The sequence below is a fragment of the Cardiocondyla obscurior genome, linkage group LG15 (assembly GCF_019399895.1).
Source record: "Cardiocondyla obscurior isolate alpha-2009 linkage group LG15, Cobs3.1, whole genome shotgun sequence".
NCBI lineage: Eukaryota > Metazoa > Arthropoda > Insecta > Hymenoptera > Formicidae > Cardiocondyla > Cardiocondyla obscurior.
The window spans coordinates 1,573,119-1,589,672 of NC_091878.1; the positions used below are offsets into that span (position 1 = coordinate 1,573,119).

General features: G+C 36.2%; 2 protein-coding genes across 9 annotated transcripts; both read right to left on the minus strand.

Moving 5' to 3' along the window:
- Positions 1-620: 620 nt before the first annotated feature.
- Positions 621-3,814, minus strand: Tram (translocating chain-associated membrane protein 1). The gene is made up of 7 exons (XM_070666539.1): positions 3,568-3,814; positions 2,878-3,054; positions 2,651-2,766; positions 2,360-2,572; positions 2,180-2,289; positions 1,806-2,093; positions 621-1,686 (listed from the first exon to the last, which is right to left on the minus strand). The coding sequence occupies exons 1-7, from the start codon at positions 3,697-3,699 to the stop codon at positions 1,589-1,591; spliced, it is 1,134 nt and encodes a 377-aa protein (XP_070522640.1). The 5' UTR covers positions 3,700-3,814; the 3' UTR covers positions 621-1,588.
- A 461-nt stretch (positions 3,815-4,275) lies between these two features.
- Positions 4,276-15,274, minus strand: Pfk (ATP-dependent 6-phosphofructokinase). 8 transcript variants are annotated; one of them, XM_070666530.1, is made up of 17 exons: positions 15,112-15,274; positions 12,261-12,381; positions 12,005-12,156; positions 11,731-11,920; positions 11,435-11,645; positions 10,219-10,327; positions 9,752-9,940; positions 9,483-9,673; positions 9,322-9,397; positions 9,036-9,062; positions 8,913-8,933; positions 8,585-8,686; positions 8,300-8,506; positions 8,067-8,219; positions 7,671-7,995; positions 7,354-7,576; positions 4,276-7,272 (listed from the first exon to the last, which is right to left on the minus strand). In XM_070666530.1, the coding sequence occupies exons 1-17, from the start codon at positions 15,139-15,141 to the stop codon at positions 7,128-7,130; spliced, it is 2,472 nt and encodes an 823-aa protein (XP_070522631.1). In that variant the 5' UTR covers positions 15,142-15,274; the 3' UTR covers positions 4,276-7,127. The 8 variants fall into 8 exon arrangements, with proteins under 8 accessions (XP_070522631.1, XP_070522633.1, XP_070522632.1 ...); XM_070666532.1 differs by lacking the exon at positions 15,112-15,274 and adding an exon at positions 14,424-14,570; XM_070666531.1 differs by lacking the exon at positions 15,112-15,274 and adding an exon at positions 14,088-14,111.
- Between the last annotated feature and the right edge of the window lie 1,280 nt (positions 15,275-16,554).

The window sequence follows — 16,554 nt, forward strand, 5'->3', positions numbered from 1 at the left end:
CGTTGCCGAGAAGCGAATCTGTGATAACTGCCGGCGACGTCGCGAAAGAGTAGAACAGACAGAGTGTAACTCTGGCCTTTTCCTTTATCCGACGGCAGCCGAAGCGCTGGCTTCACACGGACGAGCTTCTGCATGTGTCGCGTGGAAGCCGCGATTCCGAGTTGAGCTCCCTGGGAGCACTGCGCCTCCTTACGCTAGCGCTTCATTGTCGGAGACGTGTAATTATCACACTGTCCTATCCGCCGTTTCAGGTTGATAAAACAGCGGCTCTTTCTGTTTTTTGCATAAAAAAATTCTTTTTTTAATAATAAAAAAATTGTTAAATACTTCCAATTACTACTTAATTAAAAAATTATACTAATAAAGAGATCTGGCTAAAATTAATGCTTAATTTTTTAATTAAAATCCGTTCAGTTAATAATTCATACGTACTACTGAAATGCTCTGTGATTTTTATACTTTTATAGTGATATTCGACTAATTTATCGTTATTTCGTACTACTAAATAAATTTGACAGCGATGACAAAATATAAAAAATTAAGCAGTAATTTCTCTTATTAAAATATTGAATATTCTAATGAGCTGTCCGAATCTTTGTGCAACTTAGTACAAATTAATATAAGATAAAGCTGTAAGCTAATATTATAGTCATTATAAAGAAATACAATCATTCGCCAAGCACATAACAACGCTGATAATAACGAGATCATCTTTTTTCCATTGATAAAGTATATATTAAAAAATAGTTGAACTTATATTTAAGTGTAACAATATAATTTCATGATAGGATATGTATATTTTTACATGGCATGAGCTTTGTAACACATTTATGATCCAGAGTAAATTTCGTGCATTATGCTTATATATCTATATATATATTTTTTTTTCTTCTTTTTTTCATAAACTTTAATGCTACAGAATAATAAAGAGTTGTATCTTCTATTTTAAGAATAATCCAAGGTAACAAGCAAGATCGATCCAAGCTTGTTATTTGGTCTAAAGCTTTCTCTTCAATTTCTCTTTCGTCCGAATTCACTTGCAAAAAGAAAAGGAGAAACTGAAAAGTAAGCTGGGTAGAATTATTCTAATAAATTTTAAATTTATCGAAAGAAGTGCATCAAAAAATTATAGTTTTAAATAGCAACAAATAAGTATAAAATTGTATAAATTTCTCTTTGATTATAAATAACGCGCATATAAAGACAACGTACCAAAGTGGGCATTAACATTTTGCAATTCTGTATACATCTGTTGTCTGTATAATTTATATAAAAGTGATAAAATGGTAAAAAGAAAAACTTATTAGTAATTTAAAATATCTATTAATGCAGTAAATATGTGCTTATTTTTTTTAAATAAAATATTAAAAAATCTTTTTTACCTCTGCCCAGTACAAAATCGAGTGCCGGATAATTTCAATATTCTGCACGATAAGAATTTTAATCAGCAACATTATGGAAGCTTCGTATTTTTACATTAATTATGCATTTTTGTACACCTTAATCTGACGTGTTTGTTACATACAGGCGAATAAAATCGGACGTTCAGTCAACTTTGTGAGAATGATTTCTTTAATTTATTGAGCACTTATTTTGCTTTGGCTGAAGGACGATTTCTTAAATTTTTCTTCGTCGCTTGGTCTACTTCTGGGAGATCGTCATCCTCAGATAAAGCTGATTTTTTGCCTGCAAATATACAAAATACATGCACAGGTTTTATTTCAACAAAACAAATATTAATAAAAATAAAAAATAATAAAATTGGTAATAACAAAGTATATAACAGCAAACGAAACTAATTTTACCTTCCCGCTTTTTCGATTTCTGCTTCGGTTTCGTCTTTACGACAAGCGAAGTTGTTTCTCCTGAACGCTTAACCTGCTTTCGGATAAAGATATACAGGAGATAAGCTTGGAAGAGCAGGATAGTAGACAGTACCGTGATCTGCACAACAGGAGCACTAAAGTTACCAGTAGCGTACTCGAATTTAAGGTTTTCTTTCGTCAGAATACTGACTCCGAATACTATACACGTAAATGTGATGGTTGCAATACGCATCAACGTGTAAGTTGCATTGGCAACCAAAAATGACACTGTAAAAAAAAAAAATCAGATAAATATATTAATTCAAAATTATATATGCGTGCGTAATACAATAACTCGATTAAAGATAACTTACATCGTGTTCTGTTTTCTTTCTGACTGACGAAGTGAACGAGCCTAGCCGTATGTAGCAAAGCATCTCCCACGTAATGAAGTGTTAATAAAATTAAGCCAAATTGTTGGAAGCTACAGACAACAACAAATGTTTAAAATTCAACAGACAAAGATAGAAAGTATAAATTTGTATATGTCTTACTTTAAGAAATACGCTGCAAATGTGAAAAACAACCCGAAAGTTGCATGAACGACACGTTGCATAATATCCTCTTTCTTAATTCGTTGAAAATAGAGCTCAGGGTAACAGTGCAACCAATAAGAAAGCTGACTGATGAAAAATAGTTTTAAAGAGGCAGACATTGGTGCTGGATAATCTTCCCACAATTGCCATATGTTCAAAACAATATTCTCCCTAAAAGAAAAAGAAACATTATCTTTTTGCTGACTCTTTTTCTCATGTTACTTTAATAAAAATTCTATCTTTTATTACCTGATTATAATGTCAATGGCCCACAATGCCGATAAGGTATAAAACACTATCAGCTGGCTGGATTCATTAAATTTAGAGAGCTTTACTTTGCTGAGATGAAGCCGCTTGGAAATTTTCTTTATAGAAAAATTAATATATTAATAAAAGTTTAAAAAAAATTAATATATTAACAAAAACTGATATACATTCTTACAGTCAATCAATATATTAATTTAGAGAATACTTACATCAAATATATATTCCTGAAGCACAGCATGCATTATAATGGTTATTAAGAAGTAAAAGAATACTGCACATGCATCTTTCCATCCTGTAGCATATTTTATCACTGCTGTTGGATCCTCAGTAGTATTGGTCACATTATGATGAATAGCAATAAATGTATAGGCCCATGGTGAAGTAACCTGATACAAAATAATCTCATTGAATAAATTATATTAAAAATAAATTAACATTAAAGGCATACACGTGTCTCTACAGCTTCAAAAATATAAATAAAATACTCGGTAATTTCCAGCAAAATAAATTGACGTTTTAATAGATTTTCCCTTTTTCTAAGATCAAATTAAGACAGTAATTATCAATTATAAATTTACAATTGTGACGCTAAACATAATACATTTACACACAAAATTATTACAAAGTCTCAAAAGACTCGAGAGTACGAAACAAGTCGTCGCATATGTCGCAAACAAAACAAAAGCACGAGTCCATTTCGTCTCGACGCCAATAACATATGGTCATTCTACTTTCTAAGCATCTTCGGTTTTCCGCCCGAGCAACGCGGAAATGAGATCGAGGGCGAAGCAACGCGGGGGAAAGTCCGTGCCGTTTCGCCGAATAAACGAGGCAAGTCGGGTAGTAAATAGAAAGCAGATGGGAATTTTGACAGGACGCCCGGGGAAAACGTCACTTACCTGCACCATGAGGCCGATCACGAAGACCATAGCCACGCAGGAAACGATGTCCGCATGATTCTGTATGACGAACTCATGGCTCAGGATCGGTGGGTTCTTGCTCGAGCTCTTGCGTCCCTTCACCGCGACCATGTCGATCGAGTCAGGAGCACCTAATGCTAACTGCGCTGACGGAACGAACGTGGGAAGTACGGAGCCGAGTAGCGGCGACCGCGGCGTGCCACCGGCGCGGAAAACGTCACACGCACGTATGCCACACGGACGCACACGTCCGAACCAAGTAGCCAACACCGAGCAATGTGGCGCTGGCTACTTTACCCCGTTGGCACGGTGCGAGTCATAATACTTTGGTCACCGATTGCTCTCGCTGTCTCAAAATTGCTTTCTTCATCTCGATTGTATAAATATATTTACATTTAGTTTTTTAACATCTTATTTTAACGTAGAGTTTACAAAGGGAGACGCAGAGAAAAGAAATGCAAGATCGGAGAAAAGAATCTCTTTGAACGCTTGCTTGACCTACAGCGCGAAGTACTTGGCGCGGACTCGAATTGAAAAGACGATGCATATTTTACGAACGACGTTTTCGGCGCGAGAATATAAGCACTCGGAGTGCAGAGAACGACAGCTCTGATGCGATATTTATTTTAACATTATTCGGCGACATTGCCTCGTGAGAAAAGAATATATTTAGGTGACACATTGGCGTAACACGATTACAAGATATAATTTATTTCACGACATGGATACAACATCGCGCGCAATACGTGGCGGCTTCTCCTAAATTTAGACGTTTCGTCGCAGCTCGATCGATTCGCGGGTTGGCGTGCCGGACGAATTACAGTTTAATACAACGATCATTTGCACAGCGTCAAGCGTGCGGCGACATCGGCGACTTCAACGTCAGAAAAAAATAAATTAAATACGTTAGCTCTAATACTATACACACGGCGCTGCTGGGATGTAAATTCATTGATCAACAATGAGTCGAAAATATATCTCTGAGAATCTTAAAAATAATCTGCATCGATTCATTTTCTTTTTTTATATATTCTTATTGCACTAGTGACGCGGGCAGCTAACAGTTTCGACATTACGCAACTCTATTATTTGTACAATTTCGCGTATATATAACTAGTAACGGTGCATGATGTACAACGCTTGATAATTATATGTACATATAATCTACAAATTATGGCTGGTGAATCAAACGACGGAATAACTAAGTTACAATGAACATCAATGTTGATCTCTTTGTACCGGCAGAAGCTCGATATATAATATTCAACTCGTATCGAACGTTAATTCTAATCGGGCGTTCTGTCCCGACGTCGAAGTTATTTTATGCATTAAAATTAGAAACAAAATTTGCAATAATTAACATTCTCAATTAAAATTTCTAATTAATATACTTATCCAAAAATAAAAGCTCATCGAAATGTATAAGAAAATATAATAAGCACACCGATACAGATTACAATTACGATTTTATGCACAGAAAATCGATGAGAGCCTTATCTTTCGTATCGCACTTTAGACTCGCTTAACAGTTCAATATATGACATAGATAAACGTGGTTTCTACGTGGTCGTTTAAACAAGTGTCATTAGCAATATTATTCTGTGGTTTTTCAACAATACCTATTCTAACTGTCTTATATTAAACGTTATACACTTTAAAATAATTTCAATTTATCGAATAATTTATACATATGTAATTTTTTTTTTTTTTTTTTAATTTATTACTCTAATCGAGTGACGTATGCGCACATTATTGTACTTTTGAAGTTTTACCATTTTCGTTCTCGCTGCATGCATTAATTGCTATATACTAAGCCAATCTTAAATATAACATGGCGAGTGCTAATTCGAATGAAATTCACCAAGAGCTCCATAATTCTCACGGGCGTGTTAACTACATTGAAAAAAAATTATGGTATACAAGTTTCTCTGCCTACGCATATTTTTGTTAAACTCACAAGTTGATGTAGTTTTATTTTAACACTTAAATAAACTCACACGAACACGAGTAAGAGTTTGCACAAGACGTAATTTTCGATGGCACCAGAATGTACTAATCTGGCTCTAAAATCTCGTAAGAACACGACGAATGCTATCTTATATGCCAAAAACAATTATATGAGATTAATACTTGCATGACTTGCTTGAAAGGTAAATATATGATTATAGAGAAAGAGAAAGAGAGATAGAGAGAAAGAGATGGATAGAGAAAGAGAAAAAGAATTAAATCTAAATACTTTTGTGGTCACAAGCCTTAAATTTTAGCAAAAATTTTTTTTTTAATGTTATGTGCAACTGACGCGCCGACTCAGGTCAATTTCTTTCCTATGAGTCGTTCGTTGACCGTTGCAAAATTATGTTTTGAGGTAGACAGGTATATTCTCCAATAGCCTTTTATAGCTTCGATTAACGCTAAACCGAAAGATAAACACTTTCACCGACGCAAAATACCGCATTACTTTTTAATCCTATGCCTTAGTAGACCACAAATACAGTTCAGAATATTTAACCTGTGAAACTCTTGTAATTTCTCTCAATCTGATTTACTTCTCGATCCGTACAACTAAAAAACAAAATTGTATTATTAAGCGTTCTACTAAACTTGATTTGTATTGAAAGATCAGACAAATAAACTATTAAAATAAAATTTAAGACTGTTAGCTTTTAACTTATAGAGCATCCGTAATGTTCAAAGCATCAAAAATGCACAAATAATATCATTATTTGCTAATAATGCTAATAAACGTTTCGTAATTCTTTCGTTGTTAAATTTGTAATTAAATGTAAGTGCCAAAACTGTGCATACTAGGTTCGAGTAGCATATCAAATATTGATTTTTGCACGTCTTCAATTTAGTCTCGTATTTCTACATATTTTGTAAAAATGATTCTTTGCCCATTATTATTTTTTCTTTTTTTTTTTAGCGCTTGAACTTGGTATATTTTACTACGCTATATTTTGCACATACCAATTCTAATTTATCTTCAATACTATACATCAATGTACGCAATGCGAATTTACCATTACTATAAGATACTGTAATAATATCATATTGAGTCTCGTTGCCTACAAAGGATATCACCTTTATCAGCAAACTGCACCGATAAGTATTACATTATTATGAAGGTATTACTATATACCTTAGTGTTTCAGGTACTGCTTTTGTACCCATTTCTTACCTGAGCTTGAAAAGTTCAAGATACGAGTAAGTCAGATCCAAAAACAAAAAGAAATTTTTTCTTTTCTTTTCTTTTCTTTCCTGCTGTATATTCTTATTGACTGTCCGAATTATATGAATTTAAAATCAAATGCAAATGTTAAATAAATAATGATTACTAATATATACAGTTAAAATTTTTCAGATATTCATAATTCATTAATAAGATTCGTTTCTTATCGAGCAAAAATAAAATTATCGTATATAATTTACACAATACTGCGCAGTTTAATTAACGGGCGCCTATTTTTCCACACGGCTAGCGATATGCACTTGTGTGGATTTATCTACCTTGACGCTCCTAAAGAGATTAACCTCATGGTTTATACAAGGGGGGGATCTTTCTGTTCGTCCATCTCTTCGACGGTTATATACAGACCCTCCTCTTCATACGTCGATTCATGCTTCGCCAATACTTTCAGTAACGGACGCAATTTCATCCACCATTGATAAGTCGGAATTCGATGTCTAAAGAACGTGTTGTAAATTATTATATTATGTAGAAATAAAATTAAAACAATTTATTAAAAAGTTTAATAAAATACGTACTCAAAGTCAGTAACTTCAATAAGTTCTGTAAACGGCGTGAATCTATATTGACGTCTTATAATACCAAGCATCACTGCACTGTCTGCTGCTGTAGTAAACGTTTTATTATCAGGACTAGTGCATTTTCTCAATTGATCACTCAACCACTCCACCGCTTTAGCGCCCATCTTTGTTCCCAAGTTACGGTCAAACGGCGTCGGTGAGCCTCCTTGTTGCATGTGTCCTAAAATAAAAAAATATTTAACAAAGATAAAATTAAATTTCAAATAAAATAACAGAAATTTGCAAAAAAAAAGCAGCAAATAAACAATACGTACCAAGTATGTTGCGTCTGCAACTAAATAAACCTTTTCCTTCCTCGCTGAAAAGTCTAAACATAAACTCTGTGTTGTAATTCTCATTGGCATTCTCATTTCTGATAATAAGACCTCTCTCAACGCCTTCTGACATCTTTGCCGCCATCGCAATTACATCTTGATTTAAATCCTTGATATTAAATTTCTCCTCGTAAATATACGCCGCGTCGGCACCACCGGCTAAACCAGCAACTGTCGCTAAGTACCCACAAAAACCACCCATCGTCTCGATGATGAACACACGACGTTTAGTACCTTGAGCTGATTGCCGAATACGATCACATATCTAATATATCAGACAGTATAAAATTAACATAAAATTTGCACAAGTAAATCTACAATAATCACAATACTCACTTCTGTAATTTCATTTAAAGCTGTGTCACAACCTAATGAAAACTCTGTGCCTGGTACATTATTGCTAATAGTTGCAGGAATCATTGCGATAGGAATTCTAAATTCTTCGTATTTATCCCTTCCGTTGAAAAATGTGAGGGCAGTCTGATAACCCTGTAAAAAAAAAAAATTTTTTTTTTATTGACTTATCTTTAAATAAATTTTTTATATGCAAGACTTAGCGAATTAATTACCTCAAATCCACCTATAATGAGCAACGCTTGTATTCCAAATTCTTTAAGTGTCTTAGCAATTTTAGGCAACTGATCTTCTTGCGGCGGTGCGCGCTTTGTCCCCAATTTCGCGCCACCCTCTGAGACCCAGCCAGTGACAGACGGCCAATCCATTAATTTCAATCTACCGGCTATCAAACCTGGTATTCCGTCACCGATACCGTACACCTGCAAGTAAAAGCATAAAATTGAGCGCAAAAAAAATACAAGAAATAATATTCTAAATCTTTAAATATAATATCGTACCTTATCACCTCGATAGATACAATTCCTCACGAAAGAACGAACTGCTGCGTTCATACCACAAGACGGTGATCCTATATGCATGACGGCCAACGTATAATGATCCTGTAATAAAATCACAGATTATAAGATGAAAGTTGACAAGAATGCATCATGCAACGTGCATGGGAAGCTGAAAGGACTTTTTTATGTATGAAGTTTGTATGTATAAAGTTGCACATTAAATAGCGCACAATGCTTTTATTCTGTCCGCCTTCAGAGAAATAATCATGAAGTATAATGATATTTCTAACACTAGGCACACATTCTCTATTCCAAAGGGTTAACTCACTTGTCCACATAAAGTGTATTGCTATGGGAAGAAAAATATAAAACGAAATATCGTTAGGGAATTGTGTATTATGTACAAAATTTAACAAGAATGTATGCTTATAGACTTTTAACTGACATTTACCTTCGATAATGCGCGGCCACTAATTTCCTGAAGCAGTATCAAATAAAAATATATGTATATAGATATGTATAATAAATAATATATATATAGTAATAAAATAACAAATAATTATATATAGTAATTTATGCATTATTTGTTATTTTATATACATTACTTTATATATCAGAGATAAAAAAATTTGCCACTTTACTTTCTTATATTAAAGCTACATGGTATTAATACCACGTTAAATACAAAGCATAATTTTTTATTCCTCTGACACACTGAATAAAAAAAAATAATGTACCTTGCTAGTATCATCCAAGTCCGGCGCTTTCAACCGAGTCAGCGTCTTGTATGTTTCTAAGTTCCGTGCAAAGCCCCTGAAAAATTATTAATTTTTTATTTTATTTATTTATATATACTTAATATTTTACATTAATATTATGACTTTATTAATTTACTCACTTTCCTCGAAGCTGAACAGCAAGATCCCAGTCTTTATCAGCCATAGCATGCGCTACAGCTTTTGTACGACGAACGCATTCCATAAGTGGTAATCTTACAGCTTGGTTACCGTCCAATGTAACGACACAAGCTTCAGTATCGGGTGTTGCTTCCATTAAGGCCATCACAGCTTCAGCTCCCATTCGGCATCCCTATAATAATTATATTATAATGATAAATAAAAAATTAATAAAATATCTACCTTTCAAAAATGTGCGCAATACTCTTACCAAAACTCTATCAAATGCTGAAGGGTTTCCTCCTCTTTGTACATGGCCAAGAACGGTGATTCTTGTATCTTGCTGTAATTTATCTACAACGACCTTATGCACCTTTTCAGCAGTGATCGGATCGCCGTTTCTATCAACAGCTCCTTCAGCCACAATAATAATATTAAGCCGTTGACCAGTAAGTCTTTCCTGAAAGAAAAATTATAATTAGCAATAACTGCTCATTAAATAATTAATATATATAATGTTGCATATTTACAATTAATACAGCATGCACACTTACATAAATAATATTACATCCAAAATAATTAAATAAGAATAAGGAATTAAAATAATTGTAATAGGTGCGATATTAAAGGAACAAAGCGTGAATTGCAAATAGCAATTTGTGTTATTTCCTTGCAGGTTGAATAAATCAGGAAAAATAGATCTACCTGTTTTAAAAAATTAAAAAAAAAAGATCGAACCTGCAACAATTTTTTGCACAGCTTGTTGGGCCAGTCCTGTTCGGGTGGCCATTCTGGGATGAAAACATAATCAGCTTCGCAACATATAGCTGCCACCAGAGCCAGATAACTGTAATGGTACATTGTGAAGCTAACTAAAACTCTACTTTAATGCAATATTTAAAAATATTACGTAAAATAATGTTACGCTTTATTAGTTAAACATGATCACATTTGATTAAAAATTTGTAATATACTTAATAAAAAAATGTTGAGTATAAAGTAATATATATGTGATAAATTCGTACGTAAGTACCAATAGGATAGATAAAAGTAGCAAGAAAATTTGACGTGAAAAAATCTGGCTATAATTGATTATCTTAGAGAAGTTACACCGCATTTAAAGAGTAAAATATAAATGCGTTTCGACTTTTCTGCACATCTTTAAATTGGTTATTTTAGTAATAATTTAAATTAACGACTGGTTTAGAGACGTGCCTGTCGCAAAACTTGACATAGCTCTTCGACCCAGTCACCACTTGTCGGGGACTCAGGAATAAAGCAATAAGCGGCTTCGGTAGACAAACTTGACGCTAATGTCAGGTACCTGAAAGGCTTTGTCATCTAATTATCTTCAGTACCATCAGATATTTTATTATATTTATTTCTGACTTTATATTAATTAATACGCGATGGTAAATATATTTTTCATTCCCCTTTACGTCACTGCTAAGAGGAATATACATTCAGGATCTCGTATATGATCCAACATTTAATTAAAACACATTTAACTAAAATACTGACATATACAAAAAGAAAAAACTCATTCCTCACGTTTAGTCAAGTTAGTAAAACATTAGCGATGCAATCTAAAATAAATAATATTTGAGAAAGTCTATCAGACGTGCCTGTTCCAATTTTTTACATAATTTTTCAGGCCAGTCGACAGGAGGCGGACATTCTGGGAAGAAAACATAGTCTGCCTCCGCAGCTAAAGCACCCACGATAGCCAGATACCTATCATAAGTCGTTCGTTTATCTATGTTTTACTTCAAAAGTCAACTCAGTGCGATAACGATATATATATCACTAACATAAGTCTCTTGTTCTAAATAGTAATTAATAAATCGCAATGATGATTTTTCTACATACGATAAATAATGACGATGAAAATCGTATACGATATAAATTTTAAGTTATTCTTTCAATAATAAAATTAAGAATAGCCAGCACTTACCCACAATGACGACCCATGACTTCCATTATAAACGTTCTTTGATGCGAATAAGCCGTGCTAACTATAGCATCGATACTCTCAATGATACGGTGTAATGCAGAATCGGTACCAATCGTCATATCTGTACCGCAGAAATCGTTATCAATAGAACCTACTAGGCCGACAATGTGCAGCTGCTTATATTTTTCGCTCTGCTCCGCAGTTATATCACCTAATGGAAACCAATACGTTAATATTAAGTACGTAAGCGTATCGCCAAGATCAAGTAACAGTTTCTCGATTAATTTTTTATTTACCAGACTCAACAAGCTCCTTTAGAAGCACAGGCCACTCTTCTTTAAAGAGATTGGCGCCTGTGAGAGATCCGTCTCCACCTATCACAACTAAATTCGTTATTCCTAAGTTAACCAAGTTCTTAGCGGCTTTTCGACGACCAGGGCGTTCCCTGAATTCTTGGCATCGGGCAGAGCCGATCACTGTACCACCCTAAAGAAACGAAGAAAACGTCATTAGAAAGTATTATTAAATATATAAATAATCACCTAATATTGTTGATTTTTAAATGCGTACCCTATGAATGATGCAAGATACGGACGACCATGTAGCTTCTTCAATATGTTTCCCACCGTCCACCATGCCTTGATAGCCTTCCCTGATAAAGTACACTCTACATCCGAGATAGATACCCATCCTCACAACCGCTCGTACCGCGGCATTCATTCCTGAAAGATAAGATATCAAAGATATAATTGCATTTATTTTAAAACAGACGAGGCACGTATATTATGTGTATATTAAAATATGTATAAATTAAAATTTAACATACCCTGAGAGTCTCCTCCACTGGTGAATACAGCGATGCCCTTGCCCTTGTGACTCCCAGGTTTTATAAACCTCTGTGCTGGCGCGTCCTCAGCCATGACTGTATCACAGTATTCCTTATAACTCTGTAATAAAAAAGAAAAATACGAAATTACACATTTTTGCAAAGCTACATTCGTCGTTCCCGTTCGAATCTTATTTTACACGTTGATGGCACAATTTTTATATTTCATTGCTATGCGATATTTTATACCGAACAAAGAGCAGATACAAAGAGATAGATAAAGAAGCAGAGGAGCGTAACTTTCTGTCTGGTAAGCCGCGGGAAACGCAGACTACGAGCGTATTCCTCTTCGACTGTATCAAATCTTATCTCAAACGACGAGCCAATTGGTAATTCTTCAACCGATTCGTAACCCTTGCCCCAGAACATCTGTTCGGAAATGAAGTTTTCTAACATTTATCGCGCACAAAATTCTTATTAAAAAATATTTAAAAAAAGAAAAAACTGTGATTATTGAATATTGTTGCTGCCTGTGGAAACAGCAAAGAGAGCTTGATATTTTGCATGTTGATCCTGGTCATTCTGTCGGCATCGATTTTTCTCAGCACTTCAACCGCGATGGACTTTTGTGAGAGATCTCTCGACACCGCCGAAGATTCAATTCTAGTACGATCCGTCAAGTTTCTCTTTGTATCTACAGTTTGTACTTCTGCGACGTTCTCGCGTGTAAGTGGACCGTCGTCCGAATCGCTATCGCTTTCCGCATAATTTCCCGAGCGAACTGCATTTCTACAACAGCACCGAGCAGCTCCGTGTCTCTCGAACATTTTTCAACGTACAATTTTCACATCGGCCCAAAACTTTAACCTTAATTCAATCAATTTAAAGTATCGAATAATCGCAAATGTTCTAAAATTTTATTTCACAATAAAAAAAAAAATAAAAAAATAAAATAAAACAATGAAGTACTTATATCGCGACATATTTTCGTATTAGTCATCTATTACGCGAATAGATCATTACGTAAAAATCAGTCTTCATTGCATCAATTTATAAGTAGCTATAGTACCGATTAATTACTCTTATTGTACTCAATTAATTATACTCTAATTTGCGCAATAACAATACAGTTCAATATACAAGAAAAAAAAAAAAAGAAATTAATATACTTCGCAGTAAATCTTAAAAAGACGGGCTTTACAATACTCTACGAGCTACGTCAAAAGCGAAAGGAACCTCTGCGCGGAAAAATATAGATCAAAAAGCAATCGGAACTAAACTTGGTTGCGACACGCGAGTAACCGCGTTGTAAAATTAAATAACACGTGCGCGAACGAAAAAATCTGGCCGCGTTTCAAACCAGGAGGAACAACGCGTCAACAACTCGCGATCGGGAAGTTATCGTCGGTCGCCAGCCGGAGAGTTTTTTCCGTCCCGTCTCGCCGCGTCGCGTTACGAGAGATGTTCTAATTCGCACGACGGACGAAAAACGGAGCTCGTAACTTTCCACAGTAAAAGAAAAAGGAAATAACGTAACGAAAAAAATTCCGAGACTATGGAACTCGGAAGTGTTCCGATCTCGGTCCCGCGGCGCGCGATAACGACAAAAAAAACAGTGCATTATTTCGTAGCCGACGTAGTTATGTCATCGCGAGATATGCGTACGACGCCGCGATGACAATTAGCTCCTCTCGTTGGAGCGATGTTGTGGGAGCGCCGAGGAAGTCCCGTCCACTGGGAATCGATCGTCGGACGGGAATTACGATCCGATCCCTTGCGGTTACAGCTCGCCGAATCGTTCGGAATCATCGAGTCCATGTTATTTACAGGCGTCATAACGTGAATCGTGTTCCCGCGGAGCGAAATCGTGCCTGCCTGCCTGCCCTGGCGAGAGGGTTAACCTAAAAAGCGCCCAGTCACCTAAAACGAGATCGAATAGCGAGTGAATGGTCACTCGCAAGCCCGGTGGTTATTCGGCGACGATGCCGTCGCGTCACGGGATCGAACTCGATGCGAGCCGCGGTTGGACGAAGTGATCCACTTTGACCTAGCAATTGACAGTCGCGTGCACTGTGCAGGTGTCAGGCGTCAGCGTCGCAACGACAGCGGGCGTACGAAAAATCAAGGATCGATTAGCGTCGACGACGCCACGAATCGACTCACCAGAAAGGCGCGATTGATGACCGCGGGCGACGACGACGACGACGAGGTCCCACCGTTGCTGACACTCCTCTGACGGACATCTGCCGCCTCGGCCACGTCCGATGGACTGAAGGTGACCTTTGGGCTGGCCGCGCGCCACCTCTCCCAGCGATGACCGCCATCGTCGTCGTCGTCGCGGCGCCGTCGCTCGACCTATCGCACCGCGCGGACAATTTTGAACGACACGCGCGTGGCGGAAAATTCGAAAAACCGGACACCTTGGGAGTCGCGAAATCAAATCTATAAATAAGACGAGTTTGTTCCTTCCGCTTTGAACAGATGCTCTAAGTCCGGATTTTACAAGCTGAGATACTCTTGATTTAAAATTCCAGCGTGGAAAGAATTCATAAATGAGACCATACCCTGAAAATCTACAAATTGCTTTTCATAGTTTTTTATATTTGTAAATAAGTTAATTCTTGTTTTAATAAAGGAAAAATAATAATAATTTTACGTATAATACGTAAGATTCTTGAATATAGATCACCGACTAGATTAATGTTAAATTTTGTAATTAATTGTTACAAAATTGATTGAAGTAGAGGAAAAGATAAGAGGTGTCATCGTGCGATAAAACAGATTAATCTCTGTTATGCGAGCGTATTTTCCGATTTTTTGTTTATTAAAAAAGTTAAGAGATAAAACCTACCTGATGATTCTGATAACAGTCAGTTTCCATTGTGATATCCAGCTTCGTGCAGATCGGGACGCAGGTGACACTTAAAACTTTAATAACTCAAACGCGTTCAGTCAAATGTGCAATGACGCGCTTTTTTATCTATAAAAACGTTCATATTTTTGCTTATCATCACGCGTTAGAAATAATTTTCTCGAATAACTCGCTCGCTTCGTCGAAGCGAACGAATCATGCTTTTTTTTTAACGAAATTAAAACCTTCAAAATAATTCCAAACTGAATCTAAAAATTAATATTTATCGCGTCCACATATTCGATTCGAATCTCTCCTTTTTTATAAATTCGATTACTTTTCCGATATTAATCGTTTTTCGAATTTAAGGAAACAATTAACAGCAGCTATAATTAAATTTTTTTTTCTAAATAATAATTAATAAAACGATCCAAGAAAAGAAATCGGGCTGAAACAATCGCCCGAACTGTTTCAATCTCTTCGATTTCAAGTCAAAGCACACCTCCGAGTTTTTTTTTATTAATTGCAATTACTTAGTTCTCGCACCACTTCACCAATGTCGTATTTATTATTAATATTTTAATCGGCGACGGTTTACTTGGACGGCAGCTTCTGATAGCCGGAACAAAGACCGACGTTAATATAACGGAGCGCCTTCCAGAACGAGGCGCGACGACCAACTGATAATGACGCAACTTACGACGTACGTCGCCGGGAACGTTAAACAGCCTCACGCGTGACTCTGAGCAAAGTCTGGTGGGTGCAAAGATCCGCGATATTCGTACCTGGAAAGCCTCGCGAACGCGACAAAAATCCAGTGCAGAAATTTCACGAGGCTTATCCGCGAAATGCCGCAACATGTCGCAATTCTGCATTACGCCGCATGCGAGCTTAATCCAGGCGAACGATGAGCGGCGAGTGGTCGCGGGAGAAATAAATTAAACCTCACCCCATCGGCACCAAAATCCAAAATCCAAAAATCGGAATAATTACTCTCGATGACCATCCGGCACTTATATGTTACCCGCTTTTACGTTCGAATAATCTCGTCGCCTCCGGTAAGCCGCAAGGGCCTTAGCCCTTATTAGATATCTTTATATCTCGTTCCTTGATGCGGCAGATTGATGTGGGTGAAAATGACTGGACCGTTTCGTCGCTTTGACAGCTTTTATTTACAAACACCACCTCGCCAAATATCAGCGTCGTCTTTGCTTCTTTGTTAATCCATTTAACGTGTATTATATTTTTCGATTGAAACGGCATTGATCTATATCGAATGGAGGAGGGAAGAGGGGCGGGAAGCGGATAAGGGCCTCGAGAGCGACAGCTAAAAACAGGCTACAGTCGTAGAAGAGCAAAACCGAGAAAAGAAAAAAAAAAACTTTGTCTCTAGCGAGACTCACGCGGCGACAAAATCGAAGACGCATTACAAAGTGATGTAGA